Source organism: Apis mellifera, linkage group LG8, assembly GCF_003254395.2.
Source record: "Apis mellifera strain DH4 linkage group LG8, Amel_HAv3.1, whole genome shotgun sequence".
Classification (NCBI taxonomy): domain Eukaryota; kingdom Metazoa; phylum Arthropoda; class Insecta; order Hymenoptera; family Apidae; genus Apis; species Apis mellifera.
In genome coordinates, this window is record NC_037645.1 from 3,955,060 (window position 1) to 3,978,461 (window position 23,402).

Here is a 23,402-nt window from a genome sequence, read left to right on the forward strand (position 1 = left end):
ATTATTTTATTGGGTTTGTAAGGAAGAAACTTAAATTTACATTTCTTTTTCTTTAATGTACAATCTTTAATGGCTGGAAGATTGAATCTTTCAGAATTGTGAAATTCTGAAAAAAGTGTATTATATTAAATACATCTATTTTAATACAATTAAAAGTTTAAAAGAGTTTTCTACTCTCAACAATCTTGTGATATAGAAAATGAGTGTATTATTGGAAACATCTGTTTCAATTTTTATATGATCATTGTATTATTTGATCATTATATTACACATATAATTTATAATAAATAAACGTACACGCATATTTAGAATAAATTATCCTTTTATTCGCGTTATCACGATGGACAATTGACTTAGATAATAACGCATGATTATTCGTTCGTTAAACTTAATCAAATCCTTAATTAAAATCCTATCGATACATGTAGCTATATATTAAGGAGATCACACGTCAATATGTTATTATAATACAACACTGTACAAGATGAGAAAAGTGTACTGAGAAACTTTCGTGCTATCGTATGGCTGTTATTACTGAATTATTGGCTGGACTCAGTCGTGAATTAAGCGTAAGCATTTCATTCGACAAAAGTAAAAGGTGGCCATTATTTACTTATTCATAATAACGCCGCTTACAACAGCTCGACTCGGTGCTTACAACCTGAAAATGAAATTCATAAATTTCGAAACGTTAGATAGAATCGTTGAAATTGTTAAAAATCTGGAAAATATACCTCGTTCTTAAGGATATCTCTATTTTATCTTTAAAAGAAAAGAAAAAATGGAACGAAACTTAAGCTCGAGATAAAAGTTGAATTTAACTAGCAAAGTTTAGCCAGCTAAATTCTCAAAGAAGGAATTAATTTAATTTAAAATTTACGCTTCTCGTGAAAATTTATTAAAAAAATAAACAAACTTCAAATTTCAAAAAAAGAATCTAAAGATACAAGAATAAAAAATATTAAAATATCCCCTGGAAAGGGGACAAACGGTTTCGTGTTGTAATTCAAGTCAAAACACGTTTTTCCGTTTTTGCTAAAACAATTGGAAGAAGAGATTTTCCAATATCAATTGTTTTTTCAATTTACCTGAAAATGGTTGGACACGCCGTAGTAAGGGAAGATGCCGCCAAGGATGTAACGATAGTAACCGTTGTGCCTAATACGATATTCACCAGCTTTGATATCCTCCGGGACCTGCCACGTAATGGTTACTTGACTCGAGCCGAGAACCATCGACATCCTTTGCCACTCGAACCTATATCGACACGAACCAAACGGAGGGAAAATATCGTTATTATTTGTCTGTCTGATGGTTGACCTGATATTCCTAGCCGATCGATACCCTTATTCCTCCCCCCCTCCTTTTCCGTTTCTTTTCGTGAAGAATTTTTTGATATCTCGCCCGTTTTATTACCGCTCCGTGCTTTTATATTTTACGTCATAAATATAAACACGATATAACAATTTTAAATTTTTAAATTCAGAGATATTGGCGATTTTTTTTTAAAGTATCGAGGAAAGGAATTAATTATTCTTTTATTCATTTTTGCGTATTGTTTTGCAATAAAAATTTCATTTATAATCATCGAATTTGAAAAAACGCGCGTACTTTGTCTCCCAATTGGCATCGGTGGCGACTGGCAACCACACCTCGTCGACACCCAACCTCTCGATCGTCAGAAACGAGCTTTCGGTCATCAGATTGTTGCGTGGGTGGCCTGAAACCTGTTGAAAATAAGATCCAATTTACGAAAATATAAAATTCTTTTTTCTTGAAACAATAAAGATACAAAAGTTTATCTAATCTCAATCTTTAATTCGATGAGGTAAAGGTACTTCGAGAGAAATTTCATTCGGGAAATTGAAGTTTATTAGAGTTATTCGTGTTAAATCACGCTTTATTTCCGCCAGATTTGCGTTTATTAGGAGCGAAACACATTCCAGTTAAATGGATCACGAACGACTGATCCATCATTTTGAAGATGATATTCACACATTCTGTTCAAATTACAGGACTTAATGTAACGTTAACGCGATATCTGAGTAGCCATCATGATTCTAACTGGGTCACGGTCATCCTCTTCTTTCCACAATTAATTTTTTTCTTATTATTAAACATTTATAATTTATCAATGAAAAGATAATTAGTACATGTTTCTCCTACTCGTCTGAGTTTTTTAAATAAATACACTCATTGATTGATTGATCAAAATAAATACTCACAAATACTGCAGTGACGATATCCCCCGGCTTGGCCAATTTTTGAGGCTGTTTGACGCAGTCCCCAAAATTCTTCCCCCATATTGGAGTATCGTAGAGAACAGGTGTTACGAAAGAAACGAGAGTCTTCTTTCTCAGATCGACAGGCTCTGGACCAGGCTCCACGTCCTTTTTCTGACATCCGAACGGTATTCTTATTACCTTGTAAACTTTTATCCTCTCTCTTTTCTTTACAATCGATTTACTTTTTGAAACTTCGCTTCATTTATTTATTTATTTTTGGAACCATAAAAGGAAAAAAACTTTCTTTCTTTCGTATACTCACGAGAATGGCAGCTGTTACGAGTTCTTGGTATTGTTTCAAGTAAATGGTCAGAGTGTGTGGGCCGAATATCGTCGATGCACCTTCGTATCTTTGGATCTGGAAAATTTCCAGGGACGGGATATATTATAATTCAGAGAGAACAACTCTTTCCTTTTTTTTTTTCTCTCGAAGCAATAATTCAATTCAAAGAGATTTTAGAAGTAATATAACATCAGATGCAACAAAGAAGATGAGAGATGGTTTCTAAACGGTGAGGATGATCTACGATATTACTTGGTACTCCTCCGGCGTGGTGACGTAATCGCTGTAAGTATTGCACAGGCCTGCGACTATAACGGAGGTTTCGTCGTCGGACGCATCGTTCATGACCGTTTTGATAGCCTCTCGCAATCTTCTTCCGGACATTGTTGTGAATTCTCCCGGCACACCGGCGATGACAACGTTCCCGATCAGCGCCACCTGCGTCGCCACGATTTTCGGCTGCCACTCGTACGGAAGGGTCATCTGTCATTCAAAAGTTCAATCGTAAATTTATCATCTGTCATTCAAAAATTCAATCGTAAATTTATCATCTGTCATTCAAAAGTTCAATCGTAAATTTAGAATAAAGAGGAAAGATTAGAAGGAATTACTTGATATTAAAGATATAATTTGATGGAAAACACTTTATGATGAACTTTAAGGAAAAAAATATATATAGTGTCTAATTAGAAAGTATTAAATGATCGATTATTTAACTCAATTATGGGAAGATAAATTATGAAAAAAAGAAACAAGGCAACAAGTATTTCATTATTAATATGGATAAACTTACGTGTCCAGTGGCGAGTAGAATCGGTTTGGCCCCGTGACACTTGATATCCTCGTTCGTGGGGGTTGCTAATAAGTTTCTAACCACGTTCCACATAGGATTCGCGCTGGTTGTTCCTTGCCGGAACGAGAACGAGCCCGGCCCGTCGATCGTTCCAGCCGCGAAACTGTATCCCATGGCTGGTTCACACCCACGCACCTATCCGTGAATATTTCATAAATGTGTGAAATTCTTCCTCCGAAGAAATCTCTTTTTACGAATAAAAGCGTTCAAAGATTCAACGCTGTATTCCTGCATTTATATTTAAACTTCAATCGTATTTGAAAAATTTAAATGATTCCACTTAAAAATCCCTTATCCGTTATTATAATTTTTCAAGTAAAAATATTCTGTTAATAAATAAATATATCCACACAATTTATATCTTTTAGCGAATTTATATCATTTCAATGATTTTCACAAATATATACGATATTAAAAATTCAGAAAATAAATCAAATCCCAAATTGTTCTTATCAAAAAATGCTTAAGATTAAATACAATTACCTTACTAATAAAAACAAGAGTTATTTTTCTTTTTATCAATCGTTTACAGAAAAATGTATCGAAAGAAACGAAATCTGGCTCACCGTCTCGGTTCTCTGCGTGGTCTCGTTGTAATATTCGGCCGTCTGTTCCACCATGTTCACGTAGCGGTGCACCACACGGAGGGGCCCGATCACTTCCTTGACGTCCCCATATTGCCACAAACGCTGCAATCACCAAGGGAACGGAGTATTCGCATAGAATCGCGATACGGTCAAACATTGTACGCAATGCGTACACGGTAAACACGCATGAAACGCATCCGCCTCGCTGCCTACCAACCTCCTCCTCCTCTCCCTCCTCCTTTCCTTTCTGCTTTTATCATGCTAATACCGAACCTTCGCTTGATCGCGTCACGGTTAAAGAGCATGCGAATTCGCATATATTAATTATTCTTCGACTTCCCTCTCCTTATTGTTTCTTTCTTTTCTTCTTTCTCGAGTCGAAAAGACTTAATTTTCGAGTTGAAGGATTGCCAATTTCAATATGTGTAACAAGTATTAATTGATAACGCGAGGAGAGAATTTTTGTTTTTAACGAGTGAAAAGATTAAAGTTTCGAGTAAATGAAGAATGTTGATGATTAAATTATTCCTCTAATCTTTCGTTCCCTTGAAAATCACTTTCCACTCTCCTCCATCCCCTATTCTTTATTCCTTCCCCGTTCGTGCACCGTCCTCTTCGATATCTCATCTTCGTGCACACGCAACCTTACCTTTCCGCCACTTTCCCTCGGTCAGGGAACGTGATACTACACTTGGATATATATATATATATATATATTGCAATGAATGAACAAGTGGTCAAGAAGCAAGTATGGACCGAGGAGAATAATTTATTAACGGAGGAGAATGATTAAAGATGATAAAGGATAATTTTGAGTGAAATTATTGATCGTTGAATCCATTCGGAAGAATATTATTATTATTTTGTTAATGGAACTATGAAAAGTGGTTGCTTGTGGTTTCTTATTTCCTTACAATATATATATGCAATTAATTTTTGCTTCATTTGATGAAAAAATTTCTCCTCGTATATTTATACTTTATTAATGAATTGTGTGATGAAATAGAGTTGATATAATCTAGACACGATTATTGGGAATGAAAGGATGGATTATTCTAATTGCAAGCAAAATTTTGAACGGAATTTACGATAATTTAGAATTAATTGATTTATGAATTTGATCATAGAGGAAAAATCGGATAGATAATCGTGTCTTTTTGATGTATGAACTCGATATACGATTGATTTGATTTGATTCGATTTTACAATGCTCGTTTTATCATCTTGTGCAAACAGCCTTGATTAAATTCATCGATAAATCCTTTCCACAAGGTTTTATTAACTTATTAGCCGCCATTTGTAGAAATAGAATCATTCCTCTTTCGAATTTCATCTCATTCATTATCCTCTCACTCTCTTTCGAATTTTAATCAACGATTTTTATCCAATAAAACTTCAACAAGAATAAAAGAAGATGGAGATCCAATTATAGGGAAAATTTGCAAATTTCTTCATTAAACACGATCTAAGAGTGATCTACTAATTAAATTGCACGTAATTTTTTATTTCATCCCGATTGAAAATTCTCTCAGATCGAAACAAATTTATCATATTAATTGTTTCACGGAATTTTTCATACGCTTGCGTGTGGAACACAGTGGATGCATTCGTAATGAAGTGGGAGCAGAAGAATCGTTATGTTCACACGCGTTACAATTACATTACCACCTTCCTACGATCGACATTGAACCACATCCACCGTGTTTTTCTTCCGTTCCGTCGTAGTTTATTGTTTCTTGGAAGAAGAAGAAGAACAAGAAAGAAAAGAAACTCGAAGATTCTCTCGAATGGAATTTCGCTTGGATCCAACGATAATTAATAAAGCGATATTAAATTTCAAATTTATATTTAATATTAACAATATTAAAATTCAAAACATCTTATAAAGTCAAAAAACATTCTCTCTCTCTTTCTGTACATAGATATACAGATCTCGATCGATATTATCGAGTGACAATTTGAATTAATTTGAATGCTTATATTTTTCAATCGTTTCACCAAAAATTCGTGGTTCGATTTCCGCTCGTGTCGTGTCTCGCGCGTGTGTGAAAAGATGAAACGGTGATTCACGGGAGCTGAGTGGAAAGAAAGAGGAAAAGAGGGAGGAGGAGGGACACGTCGTCCTTGCGAGCGTGGAGCGTGAATCGTGCGCGATTCGTAAAGTGGAAGGGTGTGGCGTTTTCTGGGAAGGATCGCACAGGATCACCACGAGATCTGACCTCGTTGGATCCCCAGTTTCCCACTAGAGAGTCTAGTCTCCCCCTGTGCTCGAAACTCGTTTTCGTTGCACAGTCGAATGTCGTGGCACGATTTATAGCGAGTACTTTTCGTATTCAAACTGCAATGGATAAAAGGTATTAGAAGATGTTGCATAGATCGATATATTTTTGTTTTTCTATTCAGGAAATTACAAGATCCAAGGATCGGTCCTTGCATTTCTAGATCGATATATATATTTATAATATATATTTCCCTTTTCTATCTTCTATTTAGGAAATTGATGATGAATTTTAAGATGGTTAGGATGGTTTCGAGCGGGAAAATTTTTCACAGATAACAGCATCGTCAACTCTGTTCCAATTTCAAATTTCAACGTCCTCGTGTGATCCTCTGTTACGCCCTTCACCATCAAATTAATGGTGGAGAAGAAGGATGGAGTTGATAGGAAATGGCATACTTCCTGCCTTAAAAGATTATGGCTGCGAATTATCCACGAAGTATTTAAATGCATCGAGTTAACCAGATATTATTCGTTCAATCGTGTCGAATTTTGGATTCGTGGAAATCCTTTTTTCTTTTTTTCAAGAATAATAAACTTGGAACACTTCTTTCGATTTAGAAATTTAACATTTTCGAAAATCTTCGATTTATCTTTGAATAAATAAAATCTCGATTTCTAGAATCTCTTCTTAAAATTTTAAAAAATTAAATCGAATCGAATCTATCTTCTTCGAAAAACGATCCCTCCTCTTCCATTTTCGATCTCTATCTAGAATCTCTCCTTAAAATCTTAAAAAATTAAATCGAATCGAATCTATCTTCTTCGAAAAACGATCCCTTCTCTTCCATCTTCGATCTCTATCTAGAATCTCTCCTTAAAATCTTAAAAAATTAATTATCTTCGAATAAACAAAACCTCGATCTCTAGAATCCAATCTCTCCTTAAAATCTTAAAAAATTAAATCGAATCGAATCTCTCTTCTTCGAAAAACGATCCCTCCTCTTCCATCTTCGAATAAACAAAACCTCGATCTCTAGAATCCAATCTCTCCTTAAAATCTTAAAAAATTAAATCTATTTTCCTCGAAAAACGATCCCTCCTCTTCGAAACCGCAAAATTTAAAACCTGTACGTAATAATAACAATTTCCAAAATGCATGCACAATCCCTTCGAGTCCTTTTGAATCGACTCGACACCCCCGCGGACGAAACCTCGGCGTTGACTTACTCCATTCCGAGTTGTGCAAGCACGACTCGTTCGATTCGGGCGTTGTCGAGCCACGATGGGGCCGCGAAAGGAGGGAGGGGCAGGGGAAAAAAATGGAACGAACAGTGAGCCGATGGTATACGGTGGTCCATGTGTTTACACGTTCCTGTTCCCACGTTTGTTGAGACAAGACTTTGCAATCGTCTGCTATCTCTCCCCTCATTATATACCCGGTTATCTCGAATCTCTAGAGACACGATTCTGCTTCCGCGGATGAAAATTCGCGAGAGGGTTCAGGGATTTTTCATCCTGCGAATAATAAAGGAATTTTATTTCCAAAATTAATTTATTCCAACCCTGTTACAAACATCGAGTTGATGTGATTATTCTTTTTTTCAAGAATTCGTAATAAAATATTCAAATTGATGAACGAGATTAATAATAAACGTTCCAATCCCCGTGTCATGTATGTAGAGATGATATCGAAGATACGAATCTGAACGAATGATTGTTCGTGAGTCATTGACTGAAATTTCTTCACCCGTCTTAATCGCGAATCACGACAAGGAATAATATCCTATTGTTAAGACGATGTTGCGCGTAAGGTAAGGAAAGGAAAAAGAGGAGGGGGAGGAGGGGGAAAAGATAAAAAGGAAAGCGACATTCACGCGAGCGTAAAATTTGTCGATTTCCTTTCTTAAAATTCCTCGCATCTCCTCAAATTTATGAATCATCCGGAAGTTGCGTACAAAATTAAGAAAAGATGGTAAATTTTAGGCGTTGCAAAATCGAATTATCGAGCCAGGTGTTTCCAGATCCAGTTTTTTATTTGCATAACTCTACTCTTTCGCCATCCTTTCGCCCGCCTAACCTTTCAATTATCTCTTAATTAGGTGTGAACTGTGCGTAACCGTTTTGAAATTTCTTTTTTTTCTCGAAAGATCGTGCAAAAATATTCTACAAACTTCTCACCGAACCTAAAAATTTCAGAGAAAAAAAATATAAATCCAAAATATTCAAGACTCTTCCTTAATTCTTGACTCTCCAACGAGTGTTGAAAAGAAAGAAAAAGAGAGAGAGAATTTTGAAATTTCTTTTTTTTCTCGAAAGATCGTGCAAAAATATTCTAGAAATATAGAAACTTCTCACCAAACCTAAAAATTCCAGAGAAAAAAAATATAAATCCAAAATATTCAAGACTCTTCCTTAATTCTTGACTCTCCAACGAGTGTTGAAAAGAAAGAAAAAGAGAGAGAGAGAAAAAAAGGCAGCTTCCTCCTAAGTTACGACACGGTTATTCAACCGAACAAGTTTCACTCTCGTTCGCCCCGGAACACGCGGCATGAAATCGAAACGGTGGCCGTGTTAACCATTCCAATGTTCCGTTCCACCGTCCTACTGTTCCAGAATGACAAAACGCATCCGATCCTCGTCGAATGTCTCGACCAAGAAACTTCTCCTCCCTCCTCTTTATCCGATATTCCAACGATCGTCGATCTTTTCGTCCAACGAACAGAACGCATGAACGTATTTGAATGGAAGATTAAATCGTTTATTAAGAAGCTTCTGGCTTCTTCTTTGATTTCAGTTTTATCATTTTAACATCTTATTCTTCCCCCAAAATGAATTTTATTGAACGTGATGCATGTATGAAGTTATAATCTTCCAACAGTTTGAGCAGAGTCGTTTTCTATAATAAAAAATGAAACTGTATAAATTTTAGAAATGAATCTTTCATTCGTATCTTGATTTTTAAGGTATAATAACTTTTTGAGTTTTGATTTCGAATCGATCGATCGATTTATCTGAATTTTCTTAATTCGATTGGAAAAAATTCGATTCATTTCATTTCATTGCAAGTCAAATCAGCAGGTTTCAATAAGTAGCAAGGCTTCTGGTAAATGGATGAATCGGGGTGTGCCAAGGATACTCCAAGACATTTTCTTCCCAACGAATCGTTCTCACACGATTGTATTGAAATGCCGTTCGTAAACAATGAGTTGCGTAATTCTGTATCCAATTGACGGAACAGCGACAGGAGGAGAGCAGAGAGGAGGAAGCAATGAAGGAGAACCTTTGGATCTCTCGACAAATATGTGATCCATAATAGATAAGATAAAGTATTAATATATGGCTATCCCTCTTTATCTTGAGGATTTCGCTGCAACGAAATCATTTTCATCGAAAATGAAAAATGAGAAACGAGAATTTTGTTTTAATCCTTTAATTGGTACGAAATAAAACTTTTTTTTACGATACTCGTGCAACGAAGTTTGGAAGATCATACGTTTGCCAGGTGTCGAATGGAAATTTTTCGGCGTCAATTGTATGCCAGGTATACTCAACTTCCGGTAAATTACCTGGTGCCTCGCGCATGATATCGTTTCCCTTATGTATACCATGAATAATATTGAATATTGTATGAACATCAATCGTTGATATACGAATTATTAAGTATTAGTTTCATTTAAAATTAGTACTTGTTTTAACATTTTCGATAGAAAATGCTTTTCTTTCCTTTCTTCTGAATATATAATATTTTAAAAGGAGGAAATATAATTAAGGAGGAATATTATAAAGATATAACCATCCACGAATTTTGTTATTTATTTATAAAAAAAAAAAAAACAAAAGAAGTGACAGCTATCGGTGAAAGAAAAGGAATCAAAGGAAAAGAAATGGAAGAGGAAAAGTTCTTCCTTTACAGGAAGCGTGGATATCGTTCCAGAAATCGTTGCAAAGCCGGAAATTGGCCGCGAAAAGCTGTTACGATCGAGTCGTGGGAGCGCACGATCTTTTTTCCTCCCCCCCTGCCATTACATTTCGAATTCGCCCGCCATGCATTAAATACGACGTTGTTGTTCAATTTAAACAAGCGTGGCGGGGCATTAGGCGGCGCATCGGAATTACGGTCACGAGCCAACCTTTCACGGTTTCACGGCTGTTAGAATCGTAACAGACGTGGCGGGACGGGTTCTTCTGGGCCTCTTCCAGCTTCGAGACGATCGAGAGACTCCCCCTTTTGAATCGGAAGAAGGGAAACACATGTAACGTGCTTTCACTTCTCTTCAGAAGTGCTGCGTGACAAATAATAGAACAACTTTTGCTTACGACGATATTGAACGGGGAATTTTAATAAAGAAATATCGTTGCATCATCGAGGGAATCATCATTTGATCGAATTTGATAAATATAATAATAAATATTTAGAATTTGGTTGCTACGTCGTTTGGAAATGCGTCATTGGGCGAATATCTTTTTGAATTTACCGCGCTTCGTGGAAATCTAACCTTATATCGTGTTATATTCGTATGCAGATTATTTATTCGAAGAAGATGATATAAAATAGAATGTATAAAAAGGAGTTTTAAAAGATTTAAAATAATTAAACCGTTTTTAATTGCAAGGCAGTGTTGATTCTTTTATTAAAAAGAATGAAATCGATTCTGTGAATAATGAGGTTAGGAAATTTCGTCTTTTAATCGAGATCTTTTCATTCAGACTCATTAATTGAATACTGGACAAATTTATTTTCTAAAATACAATTAAGACATGATATATTCGAAATGTAAATTTGAAAGTTTAGAAATTCAAGAAAAAGACACACGCATATATAAAAAAAAAAGGAAAGGAACAAGTTGATTTATTCAACCCAAAAAGAAAGAAAAAAATTTGAACGATCCGACTATTTTATTTTAATCGCGTTTTAATTACCCTTTTTTTTTAAAATGCCAAAAATTAACGACACCTCCTGTTTATTTAATTATTTAATTATCGAATAATGGATTTTTCGAAAGTTTAGATCCCGTTTTTAGAACAAAGATTAGAAGAGGATCGTGCGTTGAATGGACATCCTTGCAAGAGTGAAGAAACGCGTGTTTGTCGCGGAGTTTATGATTACAAAAGGCGTTAAAAGAATACCTTTTCGGATTCATCGTTCATAGAATGGCACTCAGTAACACGTACTCCACTTTAATGACCCTTTCACGCGGCCCGACCATGGACATTATCTGCTTTAACCGGCTCTGTACAGGCTGCCAGTCTTCGCATCAACATCATCGTCCTTCCCATTCCATTTCAGCGAAGAAAAAAAGGAAAGAGAAATCGAATCTTTGAAGAATTATGAATCTAATGGATCTCATACGTTTGGCAATCGAGATTCTCTTACCTAATAAATAAAAATGTGAGCGTATTTTCATCGAATCCGTTTACTATATTTCTTTCTTTTCTTTTCTTTTCTTTTCAAGTTGTGAAAAAAACTAGAACTTTATGTAAGCGCGGTTTATTTAGAAATTCGAATAAATTGCGTAAGAAACGTATCTACTTATTTTTTATTATTATTGTTTCTTTTTTTTGGAGGTGGAATCGTTACGAATATCGCGTCCTTCCTTTGTCAGGAGAGAATATAATTTGAAATTATAATTCAAAGAGTTTACAAAACTTTGAAATCAATTTCGAAAATTTGAAGTTTAAAAGATTTGAGTTCTAACGTTAATTAAAATTCGACAATTCTATTCGATCGAAAAAATTTTCAAAATACACAACGAAACTTTCATTCATTTTAAAAATGTGGAAGCATAAAAATATAAGTTTAAAAAATTTAAAATCACGTTTCAAAATATTCCGCTCAAGAATTTAAAAATTAAAATTCCAGATTTAATAATTAAAAAAAAAAGAAAGAAATTAAAATTCCAAATTTTTCTGCGGACGGGCAAATTTATATTAAAATTGTTTCATAATTCGGTCAGAGGTCACCATATCCTCTCATTGTCGTAGGCTCTTTTTTTTCTTCTATCTTTCTTCTTTTTTTTTTTTTTTTGAATTGTCCATGACTCATCCCAATCATTTGAATTCAAAATGGACACAAGGGTGGAATCTTTATGCCAATCTCATGGGAAGGATGCAAAGAATCTTGATCCCAATCTTCGAAATTCCCGCCGAAATTTTTTTATCTTAATTATCAACGTTGTACTCGCATTTTGAATCAAAGCACGAAAGAATCTCGTCTTGGAACTTTTATTTCAAACTTTACTTTATCAAATATATTTTCTGACACTTTCTAATATAATATATATCCACAATACAAAGTTAATTCAATTTCTCATATCTCTTCTTTCATATATATAATTTATACTTCTTCAATCTTTCTTTTTTCAATCCCAACCACAAACTACTGAAGTATTAAAAACAATTATAGTAATATTATCTCTAACAGATACTTAAAAATTTAATGAATCTTTCTTTTACAGAAAAGAAAGTGATAACTAAAAAGATTGTCTAACGAAATCGGGTTATTCTTCGAGCAACGTTACGAAAATGTCCTTTGGATGCCATTATTCGAGAGATCACGAATCACAATAAAACTCTTTTCTTCAACGCCACATATTCATCGAACAAGAATGTTGTGCTGTAAAAAAAAAAAAAAGAAAAAGGATAGGAAGAAATTTCTCTTTTTTCTCGATAGCTGGAAACGTCGATGCTTTTCCCCTCATCCTTCGCTCTTGACCGACATTCTCGATGGCAATAAACGAGCGAAATCGTCGCTTTGCATAACGTCCACGCACGATTTCCGCGATTACGGAGCCGTGCCGCTTAATGGGCGAGGGAACATTCGTTCGCGTAGACAAACGAGCTCTGTCTCTTGTGTTGTTGCATCACTTGCGACCTAGCCAAGGACCGCTCCCTCTCAGAGGAATACAATATTCGTTTTTAGGGATCCTCTTAGATCCGAATAATTCTCATTGATCTCGACAAAATTCCAATTCCACGATTTTCTTGTCTCTGTTCTGAGACAAGGAAAGCGCAAGAATTCTATTTCCACGAGGTCGAGCAAATCGTGGTGGAAGAAAAGAAATTGCGAGAGTACAAACACATATAGTATGGAGGGTGATTAGCGAACGGTGAATTATTTAGAATGTTTTGCGATCCCATGGCACAATATACCCACTTCTTCTTCTCCATTATCCGCCAGCTACACCGGCGAGCTTTGTTCCGCTTAAACATATTACCACACTTCCTAACGTAACGTGGTTGAAGGGACGCCACGCCTCGCTCTTTCAACGCTCTCGTTTCCTTGCCTCCAAATTAATCTCCTCGTACGCACGGAAACAGAATCATTTCCACGAGTTTCTTCCTTTTTTTTACGAGCACAACATTCTTGTTCGATGAATATGTGACGTTGAAGAAAAGAGTTTTATTGTGATTCGTGATCTCTCGAATAATGGCATCCAAACCCAGAACATTTTAACGTAACGTTGCTCGAAGAATAACCCGATTTCATTAGACAATCTTTCAGTTATCACTTTCTTTTCTGTAAAAGAAAGATTCATTAAATTTTTAAGCATCTGTTAGAGATAATATTACTATAATTCTTTTTAATACTTCAATAGTTTGCGCTTGGGATTGAAAAAAGAAAATACCCTCGAATAATTCCTAATTAAAAATTTATCCAATTTGTTCATTCCAAATTTAATACTTCAATAGTTTGTGCTTGGGATTGAAAAAAGAAAATACCCTCAAATAATTCCTAATTAAAAATTTATTCAATTCGTTCATTCCAATATATCCTTAATATATATCCATTCGAAAATCGTCCTTTTACCTTCCCATTCGTGAATTAAAATCCAACCAAACTTGAGAAAATCCACCAACGATCGAAGGAAAAACAACGACGAGTAATATATCACGCACGAGGCAAGCAGTCGAAAAAACCATCGAGTTGAATATCCCCCCATTCGCGAGGTCCTCGCGGCCGACCGGAAGTAAGTGAGCGAGTGAACGAGAGAGAGAGATGAACGCAGCTCTCCTCGTCCTTTCACGCGTTCCTCTCCTCACCTTCGATGGGGAGGACGAGCGTTTTCCGCGCAGGTGGGGGCGGCGTGTGGGGAGGAAGGGGGGAGGACGAGGGCTTTTGCCCGGAACGACGACGAGAGCGACTCGATGGGACGGGTGGGAGATAGATATAAGGGCATCGTGTTGGAATAACGGATATCAGTGAGTATCGCGGTGAGTTTTCGCATACACGCACGGGAGAATATACGTACAGCGACATGTCGAAGGTACGGGGACCGGAAATCAAGCCAAGTGCATTACTTTTCCCTCGAATTTTGGTGTTTTCATTTCTCTCTCTCTTTCTGTCTTTTTCTTTCTGTTCTATTTTGTTTGGATAAATGGTAGATCAGGCAAGTTGTTAATTGGAATTTTGGTAAAAATGGTACCAGTGCAAGTTTCTTTTCCTTTTTTCTTTGTATCTTGGTTATCTTGGTCGCGATCGTTTGAGAATCAATTGATGAATTTTCGTAGAATTTTATGCAATTTTTTCGTTTCTGGATTAAGTCGGATTATAAGAGAGAGGTAAATGATAGATTTAGTTAAGTGGAAGAAGTTTGTTCACAATGGCTGGTTCGTATTCTTTAAATATCGTCTATCTTTGAAGAGACGAATTATTTCCTTTCATTTCAAATTCCAAGTATCGTTTTAAAATTTTTCTTCTATTTGTAAAAATTTCATTCTCCATCTTCTTTCACGCGTCGAGAAAAATTTGGAAAATTAATCGAGAAGAGACGAATACTTTTATTAAAGAATTTCAAAGTTTTCTTCGCGTAAAGAAAAATTTCGAATTTCAAAGCTGACGAAGCGTTAGAACGACGACCCCGAAGAACGATCTATCGATCGCGGGACCATCAACTTCTTTCCCGTGGACAGACGATACGTTCGTTTTTGCGGTCTGCGATCCACGCGGAAGTAAAAACGTTCCCACTTCCGTGGATTCGTATTAATTTACGGAGCAAGGTCGCCGCCGCGAAAGTGAAAAAGGACACTTTTCTCGGGGAGAGAAGAATTCCGTGAAGCGGCACGAAAGATGAAACACGAGACACTTTCACGCGATAAGTTCACTTTCCAAGTTTACCAACTACGACCAGCTCACTATCCATCGAAAACTCGTTCAATGGCCGCCCACTTTTGACATTTTTTTCGTTTGGATCATCCTCGAGCGAGGAGAAAATAGAATTCGTTCAACGATTAAGCCGCGGTATAATTAAACCGTTTGAACCGTTTTTATTGATCCGAATTATTGCATATTGGATTGATAATGTTAATAATTTTGATCTAATAATTCTGAATCGTTTAAATGTTTGAATTGGATTTGATTCGATTTGTCTATCAATTCATACATTTATTCGTCAAAGTGATTTCTCTCTTCGATCTTGAAATTTTTTTTTTCGATTTACGTAAAGTTTCTTAGAGTTGTCCTCGAGTTTTCTTAGGAATTAAGGATTGGAATTCGAGTTTGGATAATCGTGGAAGACAGTTTTATTTGAATAATTGATACGATAGGAGGATTTAGATAGAAGAGATTTGATCAGATTGATTTAGAATTACATTTCTGTTACAATTTGGAGGAATTTCGCGCGCGTGTGTGTGGATTTCATGTTCGTGTTACGTTAACTTTTTCAATCAAAAAAAAAAAAGAAGGAATGGACTTGAACTTAAACTTAGACGACTCGATATCAAGTTTTTTATATGGCAAATTTTAACAAGAGTTTCTAAAAAAAGGAGATTATATAACCGAACTTTTAATTCAATTTTCTTCCACTTTAATTAATTTATTAATACTTTAACACTGTTCTGCAAATTTTTTTCCCCAAAAGATTAGTTCAATAATTTAATAATTTTTATTATTATTTCAAAAGTAAAATATTACTTCAACTTACTTCTAAATTGGCTTTCTGAATCGATTCAGGATCTATCGTGCAGGACATGTACCCGTGATTTCAGATTATCGAAAAATTTATTATTATTTAACCACGTACTCCACGTGTTTTATTTTAACAACCATTTAAATGCATCATAGTTTCACACAACGATCCTTAAAAGTGGCGTTTACATCGTTCGCCATAATTCTCCTCGTTCAACGAGCTCCCTGATACACTCACCGTTCGTGGGAAGAATTTCCAACTATCGAAACTATCTACCTTAATAACGAATTATCGATCTCCTATCAACTTTCCAACTTTTCCAGTCGTTTCGAAAATTTCAAAACCCTCAGAAATCTTTTTAAACCAACGAGAGAGAAACAGATTGTCGGCTTTAATCTAAATTTTCGAATTTAATAAGAATATAAAATTAGAAGGAAACTTTTCAAAGATTGTTAAACGTTAAATGGATCCATCTGAATTGAACGATCAATTACAGTTTCAGAGCCTGTTGTGCCACTTGTGCGCGACGATTGCCATGAGCCAAGCGGTGGTGTTGAGCGGGTATAACGGGGGCCACGGCATCTCTTACACGGATTACGAGGGCCTCGAAGGATACCCATCCCAGTACGAAGGACACGCCGTGTTACCCACAGTCGCTGTTCCGGTACACGCGGTTTCCGCCTCGCCTGTTCACGTTGCAGCCGCTCTCGATCACGGATCTCACGGATACGATCATCACGCGGATCATCACGGCCACGATTACTACGTAAGCTACTGTCTCATTATCTGTCCTTTGATTTTTATATAATTATTCGTCTGGAAATTACGCCGAGTAATTTTTATCCCATTCTTCGATTAATTTTATTTTCTGGCTTAAAACTTTGATAAGTGAAAATTCGAACTTATTCTTTCGTTCCCTTTTTGAAAAGAAAGGATGAATTTTTTATCGGAAAATAAATTGATATTGAATTAATCAATTGTCCATTCAAGCACGAATTTATCAATCTTATCATAAAGTTGGCGTGATAACGCGACGAATAGATATTTATCGCGTAGAAGAAATTTTGTATTCCTTCTTTGCATGGAACAAGTTAATTAAATATCTTTGATTGTATTCTCTGCTCGATAACGCTCATGAATTATTTATTTCTCCAGAATATTTTTCACATTCGATTATCATCGATAAGAACGAGGCATAAATTTATAACAATTACATTTAAGATTTTTCTTTTTATTATTAAAAATAAGAAATCTCACGGTCTGACTCTTTCTCGTGATCGAATTGAAACAAAAAAAAAAAGAAAAAAGAATTAACATTGACAGACATCATTCACGTCAGATAAGATATTAAATTATCGACGATTTGCATTTGGGATCGCGTGTCGCATCCGTAAATCGCTTCACAAGGTGTGACTTGGCTTTACGTTAATTGAAATTCTTCGCCGTGGAAAGCGGTACGCTCGGCATACGAACACCTTCCGCCATGTATCTCTCCCATTGCCACCACCGTTTCCGTCATACTTTCTCGCGACGTTGGAGATCCGAATTCCCTCCTCCTCCCCCCGTGGAAAATTCGTTACGAAATTTCTCGAAACACGCTCCTCGCTCCCAATATTCTCTTTACAATCTCTAAAACTATATCTTCCATATCCTTCACGATATAGCAACGAAGAAAAGTTAAATAATCCTCGATAAAATTGAATCCAATATCTCGTATACAATCCCTAAAGCTATATCTTCCATATAAAAATATAGCAATGAAGAATGTTAAATATCCTCGATAAAATTGAATCCAATATCTCGTGTAATAATAAATTCCAAAAAATTTTCATTACAATTAAGAAAAAGAAATATATCATTTACAGGCCCATCCCATAAAATTGAATCCAATATCTCGTATACAATCCCTAAAGCTATATCTTCCATATAACAATATAGCAACGAAGAATGTTAAATAATCCTCGATGAAATTGAATCCAATATCTCGTATAATAATAAATTCCAAAAAATTTTCATTACAATTAAGAAAAAAGAAATATATCATTTACAGGCCCATCCCAAATTGAAAATTGAATCCAATATCTCGTATACAATCCCTAAAGCTATTTCTTCCCTATAACAATATAGTAACGAAGAAAAGTTAAATATCCTCGATGAAATTGAATCTAATATCTCGTATAATAATAAATTCCAAAAAATTTTCATTACAATCAAGATAAAAGAAATATATCATTTATAGGCCCATCCCATAAAATTGAATCCAATATCTCGTATACAATCCCTAAAGCTATATCTTCCATAAAACGATATAACAACGAAGAATGTTAAATATCCTCGATGAAATTGAATCCAATATCTCGTATACAATCCCTAAAGCTATATCTTCCATATAACAATATAGCAACGAAGGAAAGTTAAATAATTCTCGATAAAATTGAATCCAATATCTCGTATACAATCCCTAAAGCTATATCTTCCATATAATAATATAGCAACGAAGAATGTTAAATATCCTCGATGAAATTGAATCCAATATCTCGTATAATAATAAATTCCAAAAAAATTTTCATTACAATTAAGAAAAAGAAATATATCATTTACAGGCCCATCCCATAAAATTGAATCCAATATCTCGTATACAATCCCTAAAGCTATATCTTCCATATAACAATATAGCAACGAAGGAAAGTTAAATAATCCTCGATAAAATTGAATCTAATATCTCGTATACAATCCCTAAAGCTATATCTTCCCTATAACAATATAGTAACGAAGAATGTTAAATATCCTCGATGAAATTGAATCCAATATCTCGTATAATAATAAATTCCAAAAAATTTTCATTACAATCAAGATAAAAGAAACATATCATTTACAGGCCCATAAAATTGAATCCAATATCTCTATACAATCCCTAAAGCTATACGCATTTTCCATATAACAATATAGCAACGAAGAATGTTAAATATCCTCGAGATCCGATAAAATTGAATCCAATATCTCGTATAATAATAAATTCCAAAAAATTTTCATTACAATTAAGATAAAAGAAATATATATATCATTTACAGGCCCATCCCAAGTACATGTTCAACTATGGCGTGCACGATCCCCACACAGGGGACGTGAAGACCCAGCACGAGGTTCGCGATGGGGACGTGGTCCACGGTTCTTACAGCGTCAACGAGCCCGACGGAAGCGTGAGAATCGTCGAGTACACGGCCGATGACCACAACGGTTTCAACGCGGTCGTTAAAAAAGTTGGACCGGCCATTCACCCGAAACCCATCCCCGTCGCCAAGTACATATCCCCGGCGTATTACAATAGTTACGAGGAGTACGAGAAGCATCACTTTTAATCACTTTCTTATCGTGTATCGCGTTTAAAATGAGGGGGGAGAAAGAGGAAAATGTGGAAACAGGGTCGGAGAAAATATCTTATTTAAACGGAGACAAATACTTTTTTGATACGATATTTATAATCGAGCTTAAAGATCAAATTTATTCGATCGTGGAATTTTTAAACAATTTCGAAAAAGGATATCGTGGAAATTTGTTTAAATTGGAAGATAATTTAAGGGAGAAAGGATTATCCACGTGAATAATATTAATTTTAAACTAATTTTAAATACACAAGATGTATGTGTATTTATATATATTGATGGAATTTTTCTAATTTTTTTGTAAACACATATTACATTTTATTTAATTAAAGAGGTGCTTCGAAATAGAATGGTGTGCCAAGGAAGAAAGAGAAATGGAGGGGAAATAGTAAATCGTTAACCATGTAAGATTTGCCAATACTTTTTTCTTTGTTTTTATCGAAAGAAACATTTTTCTTGCGAGAAATTTTCGTTGAATTTGAATTGGCAAAAGTTTACTCTTTTGCCATCTTCTCTTTCTGGGTACTGGGAATAAATGTATTGTAAAATATTTAAAATATTATTAAAAAGAAAAAATTAAGTAAGAAATGTCAAAGAGAAAATTAAACATCGATCGTTCGACGAATCGATTGAAGAATTTATAGTTAGAAGAATTGTACTTAATCACACTTGGTTTAATGATTATTAGATGTTAGAAGAGTTTGAAACGTCGAAATTCGTAGTTTTCGCAATTTTGTAATTATAGATTTAGAAGAAAGAAGAAAATAAAAAAATAAATAAAAATCGTTTAATAATCTCTCCAATAATATTGTAATTATCAACGAATATTTAAGTTTCATAAAACTGTGCCACATCTATCGTAGGGATGGGAGTATCGATATATAATAATATTGGAAATTTTGTTGTATCTTTGAATTATTATTTATGAACAATCGAGGTTATGAATTTTTAGATCGAACATTAAAAATCGTAAAAGCTAAGCAAAATTTTAAAATTAAGAAATTTTTTTTATCTTTTAATCAAAATTTCCAATCTAATGGTTATTAAGGAATGATTTCATACTACATAATAATCTTATTTTCATTTTTGAAATAGACCTAACGCATACGACCAATCACTACACACACATGTAAATAAGGAATCAAAAAATTTATGTACTCAATAAAATCGTACCAATATTAATATCAAGCCTTTCTTCTTTCGATAAAATTAAAATAAAATAAAATAGATGTACTTTTCCTCTAATTTGAGCCAAAATTTTACAACTAATTAAAAAAAGATGGGAAATGAAAAAGAAGAACTCGTTATTCTCACCGATATATTTCAGGAATGTATTTCGAGGAAGAAAGATTACAATGGCTCGTTAACCAAGTGTCTTAATGAAACGAATTAAGCATCTGTTTGGGCCTCGTTTCCCATTTTGTGAGGATAATCGACCGACTAAAACGAAAAGAAGATGGAGAGACTCTTGAGGATTGTTCTCAGAAGAATTTCTTCCATTTTAAAATAAGAGAGGCCAATAATCTCTTCATTATTATCACGAAAAACTTTGAACAAATTTTAAATGTAATCTAAAGAGACGAAATAATTCATTTTTTACACATAATTCGTAAATTTTGTCCAAACATCTATTTCTGTCGATTTTTTTAAACTTTTTAGATCGTTTCTCTCTCATTGTTCTCGCGATTTCATTGTAAATTTCGTCGAAATATATTTTTTTTCTCGTGAAAACTTAATGGCGAGTGAGATAGAACGTCATTTCTTTGACATATCTCGAAAATCATTATATTGAATCGAAAATTTGGAAGATGAAATTGAATTTAATAACGAAGAATGATGCTTGTTCTTCAAGGAATATCAAAGAGAAGATAGGAAAGATAATTTTTGGAAGAGAATTGTGATAAATACTATAAACACCTTAACTTATCCTAATTTTTTAAAGTTTCTGCGAATTTTTGATGTTGGGGAAATAAAATTTTTTAATATCGAATTTTGAAAGCAATAAATAATAAATCACGATGTAAAGTAGTTAAAAATAGAAGAATAGGAATAGAAATTTCAAATTTTCGATATAATTCAAATCAACGAAATTGCTTTATAAAATTCAATTATTCGATTAATCTAATTTTGATAAAGATAACTGTTTCGAAATATTCTGTTTCGAAATTTCTTATCTACAAATTCCACTTTTTAATACGAGCTAATCATCGATTAATTAATTCATTTCTATTCATATTCATAATATTATAAACGCGTACAAATAAAAAAAAAAGATAGCTATAAAGAATTATACATCTTGTTATAACAAAAAAAGAAAAAAAATCTAACGAAAACATTACTCCATTTAACATAAATTAAACACACACGCAAAAGGAAATATACACAAAGTTAAAAAAAAAGAAGAGAAGAGAAAACGTTGACTCACCCAAGATTCCTTGAACATCCTATTGGCTATGATACTGGTGCTTTCGAACATGTTTCTCCCTGGTCCAGAGGCGAAGCACATCTCCTTTCTCCCTGGGCAAGTGTATTGTTTCGAGCAATTATTGCCGGAAAATTCGCATTTCGGGCCACGTGTGTTGGGTGAAACGTCGCCGAGATTGCTGGAGGCGAAGGCTGCCACGAATGGGCCCTGATCTCAACCAATTTCCTCAATTACAATCCTCCTCGAGGAGACGCAAAATCTCGTTCGTTGTTCATTCGTTCGTTTAACATCCGCACTCGCACTTGCACTCGCGAAAAAATAAAGTAAAAAACGAAAAAAGAATCGATAAATTTTAATTTATTTAACACGGAGACGATACGTGTAGCTCGACGTTTCGAAACAAAGTGGAACGCCGTGCCCTCGAACGCCGTGCTCGAATTTCGATGGGACGAATACGTTTGTTTATAGTTCGGCTTCGCTTCGAATATTGTTATTCATTCAGTCTTACATTCGCTCGGGACACGGACGCGTATCGATACGATAAGAGATTTTAATTTATCGAAAAATTATTTGCGATTTTGTTTTAGATTATTTGTCAATTGATTTGAAATATTATAAAAAAGACGTGTATAAATTAACACGCGTATTTCTTTTTTAATTTTGTGAAAATATAAATTGATTATTAAATATTATTAACTAATATTTGAATAACAATAATATTTAATTTATATAAATTGAATATAATAATACAATGTAATTATTAAAAACACGGAAACAAATATTTTTATGGATAATAATTATTCGTCGATCGGTATTGTCTTTTTTATAATATATCGAATAATTAAATTAAAATGTTTTAAACGATACTAATAAAGAAAATTATCAAAATTATTGTAACAAGATTTAAGATAAGTTGAGTATCGCGTTAATAATTACAAAATATAATTTACAATTTTCTTAAAGATTAATAACATCGCTTCTTACCTTGCCAATCAGTGAATCATTGTTCATTATTCTCTCGAAAAGAACCGATGCGTAGCCAATGTTATCACTGGACACCAGATGATTCGTGTTGTTCATACTAGTCGGATGGATGGCGAACCAATTAATTACACCCAACGGTTTGTTGTCCTCGTTCTTGTAAAATTGTATTTGCGTCAAAATCTTATCCACATTGTCCCTGTACCTGTGCATCGAGATCAACTCGTTCGAGGATTCATCCAGGAAAGTAAGAAAATTTATTTATAAGAATAATATTTTTAATACTTGTCTCTCTCCACTTTTGGATTGTTCAGATAAGCGAACGGGCTCCTGTTTATATTCACGCCGTGAACTTCCCCATGGGTGATGAAGAGCCGACCAGGCACCATGGCGTTATGGGCACGTTCGATGCTCTGAAAAAAAGCGATGATTATTTATCCAATATTTCTCTTAATTACCTTCCAATTTTTATTTTCTGA

General features: G+C 34.5%; 2 protein-coding genes across 5 annotated transcripts in view; one reads left to right on the top strand and one right to left on the bottom strand.

Annotated features, from left to right (window-relative positions):
- Positions 1-304: 304 nt before the first annotated feature.
- The window catches only part of LOC409628 (neutral ceramidase), a 32,613-nt gene continuing 9,515 nt past the window's right edge, over positions 305-23,402 (bottom strand). For all 4 annotated transcript variants that reach the window (XM_006559666.3, XM_393129.7, XM_006559667.3 and 1 more), the window contains exons 5-15: positions 23,209-23,336; positions 22,927-23,128; positions 21,943-22,149; positions 3,988-4,110; positions 3,362-3,556; positions 2,821-3,051; positions 2,548-2,643; positions 2,226-2,396; positions 1,612-1,727; positions 1,089-1,257; positions 305-661 (exon numbers count right to left, since the gene is read on the bottom strand). In XM_006559666.3, coding sequence (XP_006559729.2) covers positions 614-661; positions 1,089-1,257; positions 1,612-1,727; positions 2,226-2,396; positions 2,548-2,643; positions 2,821-3,051; positions 3,362-3,556; positions 3,988-4,110; positions 21,943-22,149; positions 22,927-23,128; positions 23,209-23,336 — 1,686 coding nt within the window. In that variant the 3' untranslated portion in view covers positions 305-613. The remainder of the gene's footprint in view (positions 662-1,088; positions 1,258-1,611; positions 1,728-2,225; positions 2,397-2,547; positions 2,644-2,820; positions 3,052-3,361; positions 3,557-3,987; positions 4,111-21,942; positions 22,150-22,926; positions 23,129-23,208; positions 23,337-23,402) is intronic.
- CPR6 (cuticular protein 6) lies at positions 14,425-20,697 on the top strand. Its single transcript, NM_001270822.1, is given in 3 exon segments — positions 14,425-14,493; positions 16,631-16,900; positions 19,206-20,697. Coding segments are annotated over 3 exon segments (567 nt in total). The 5' UTR covers positions 14,425-14,484; the 3' UTR covers positions 19,494-20,697.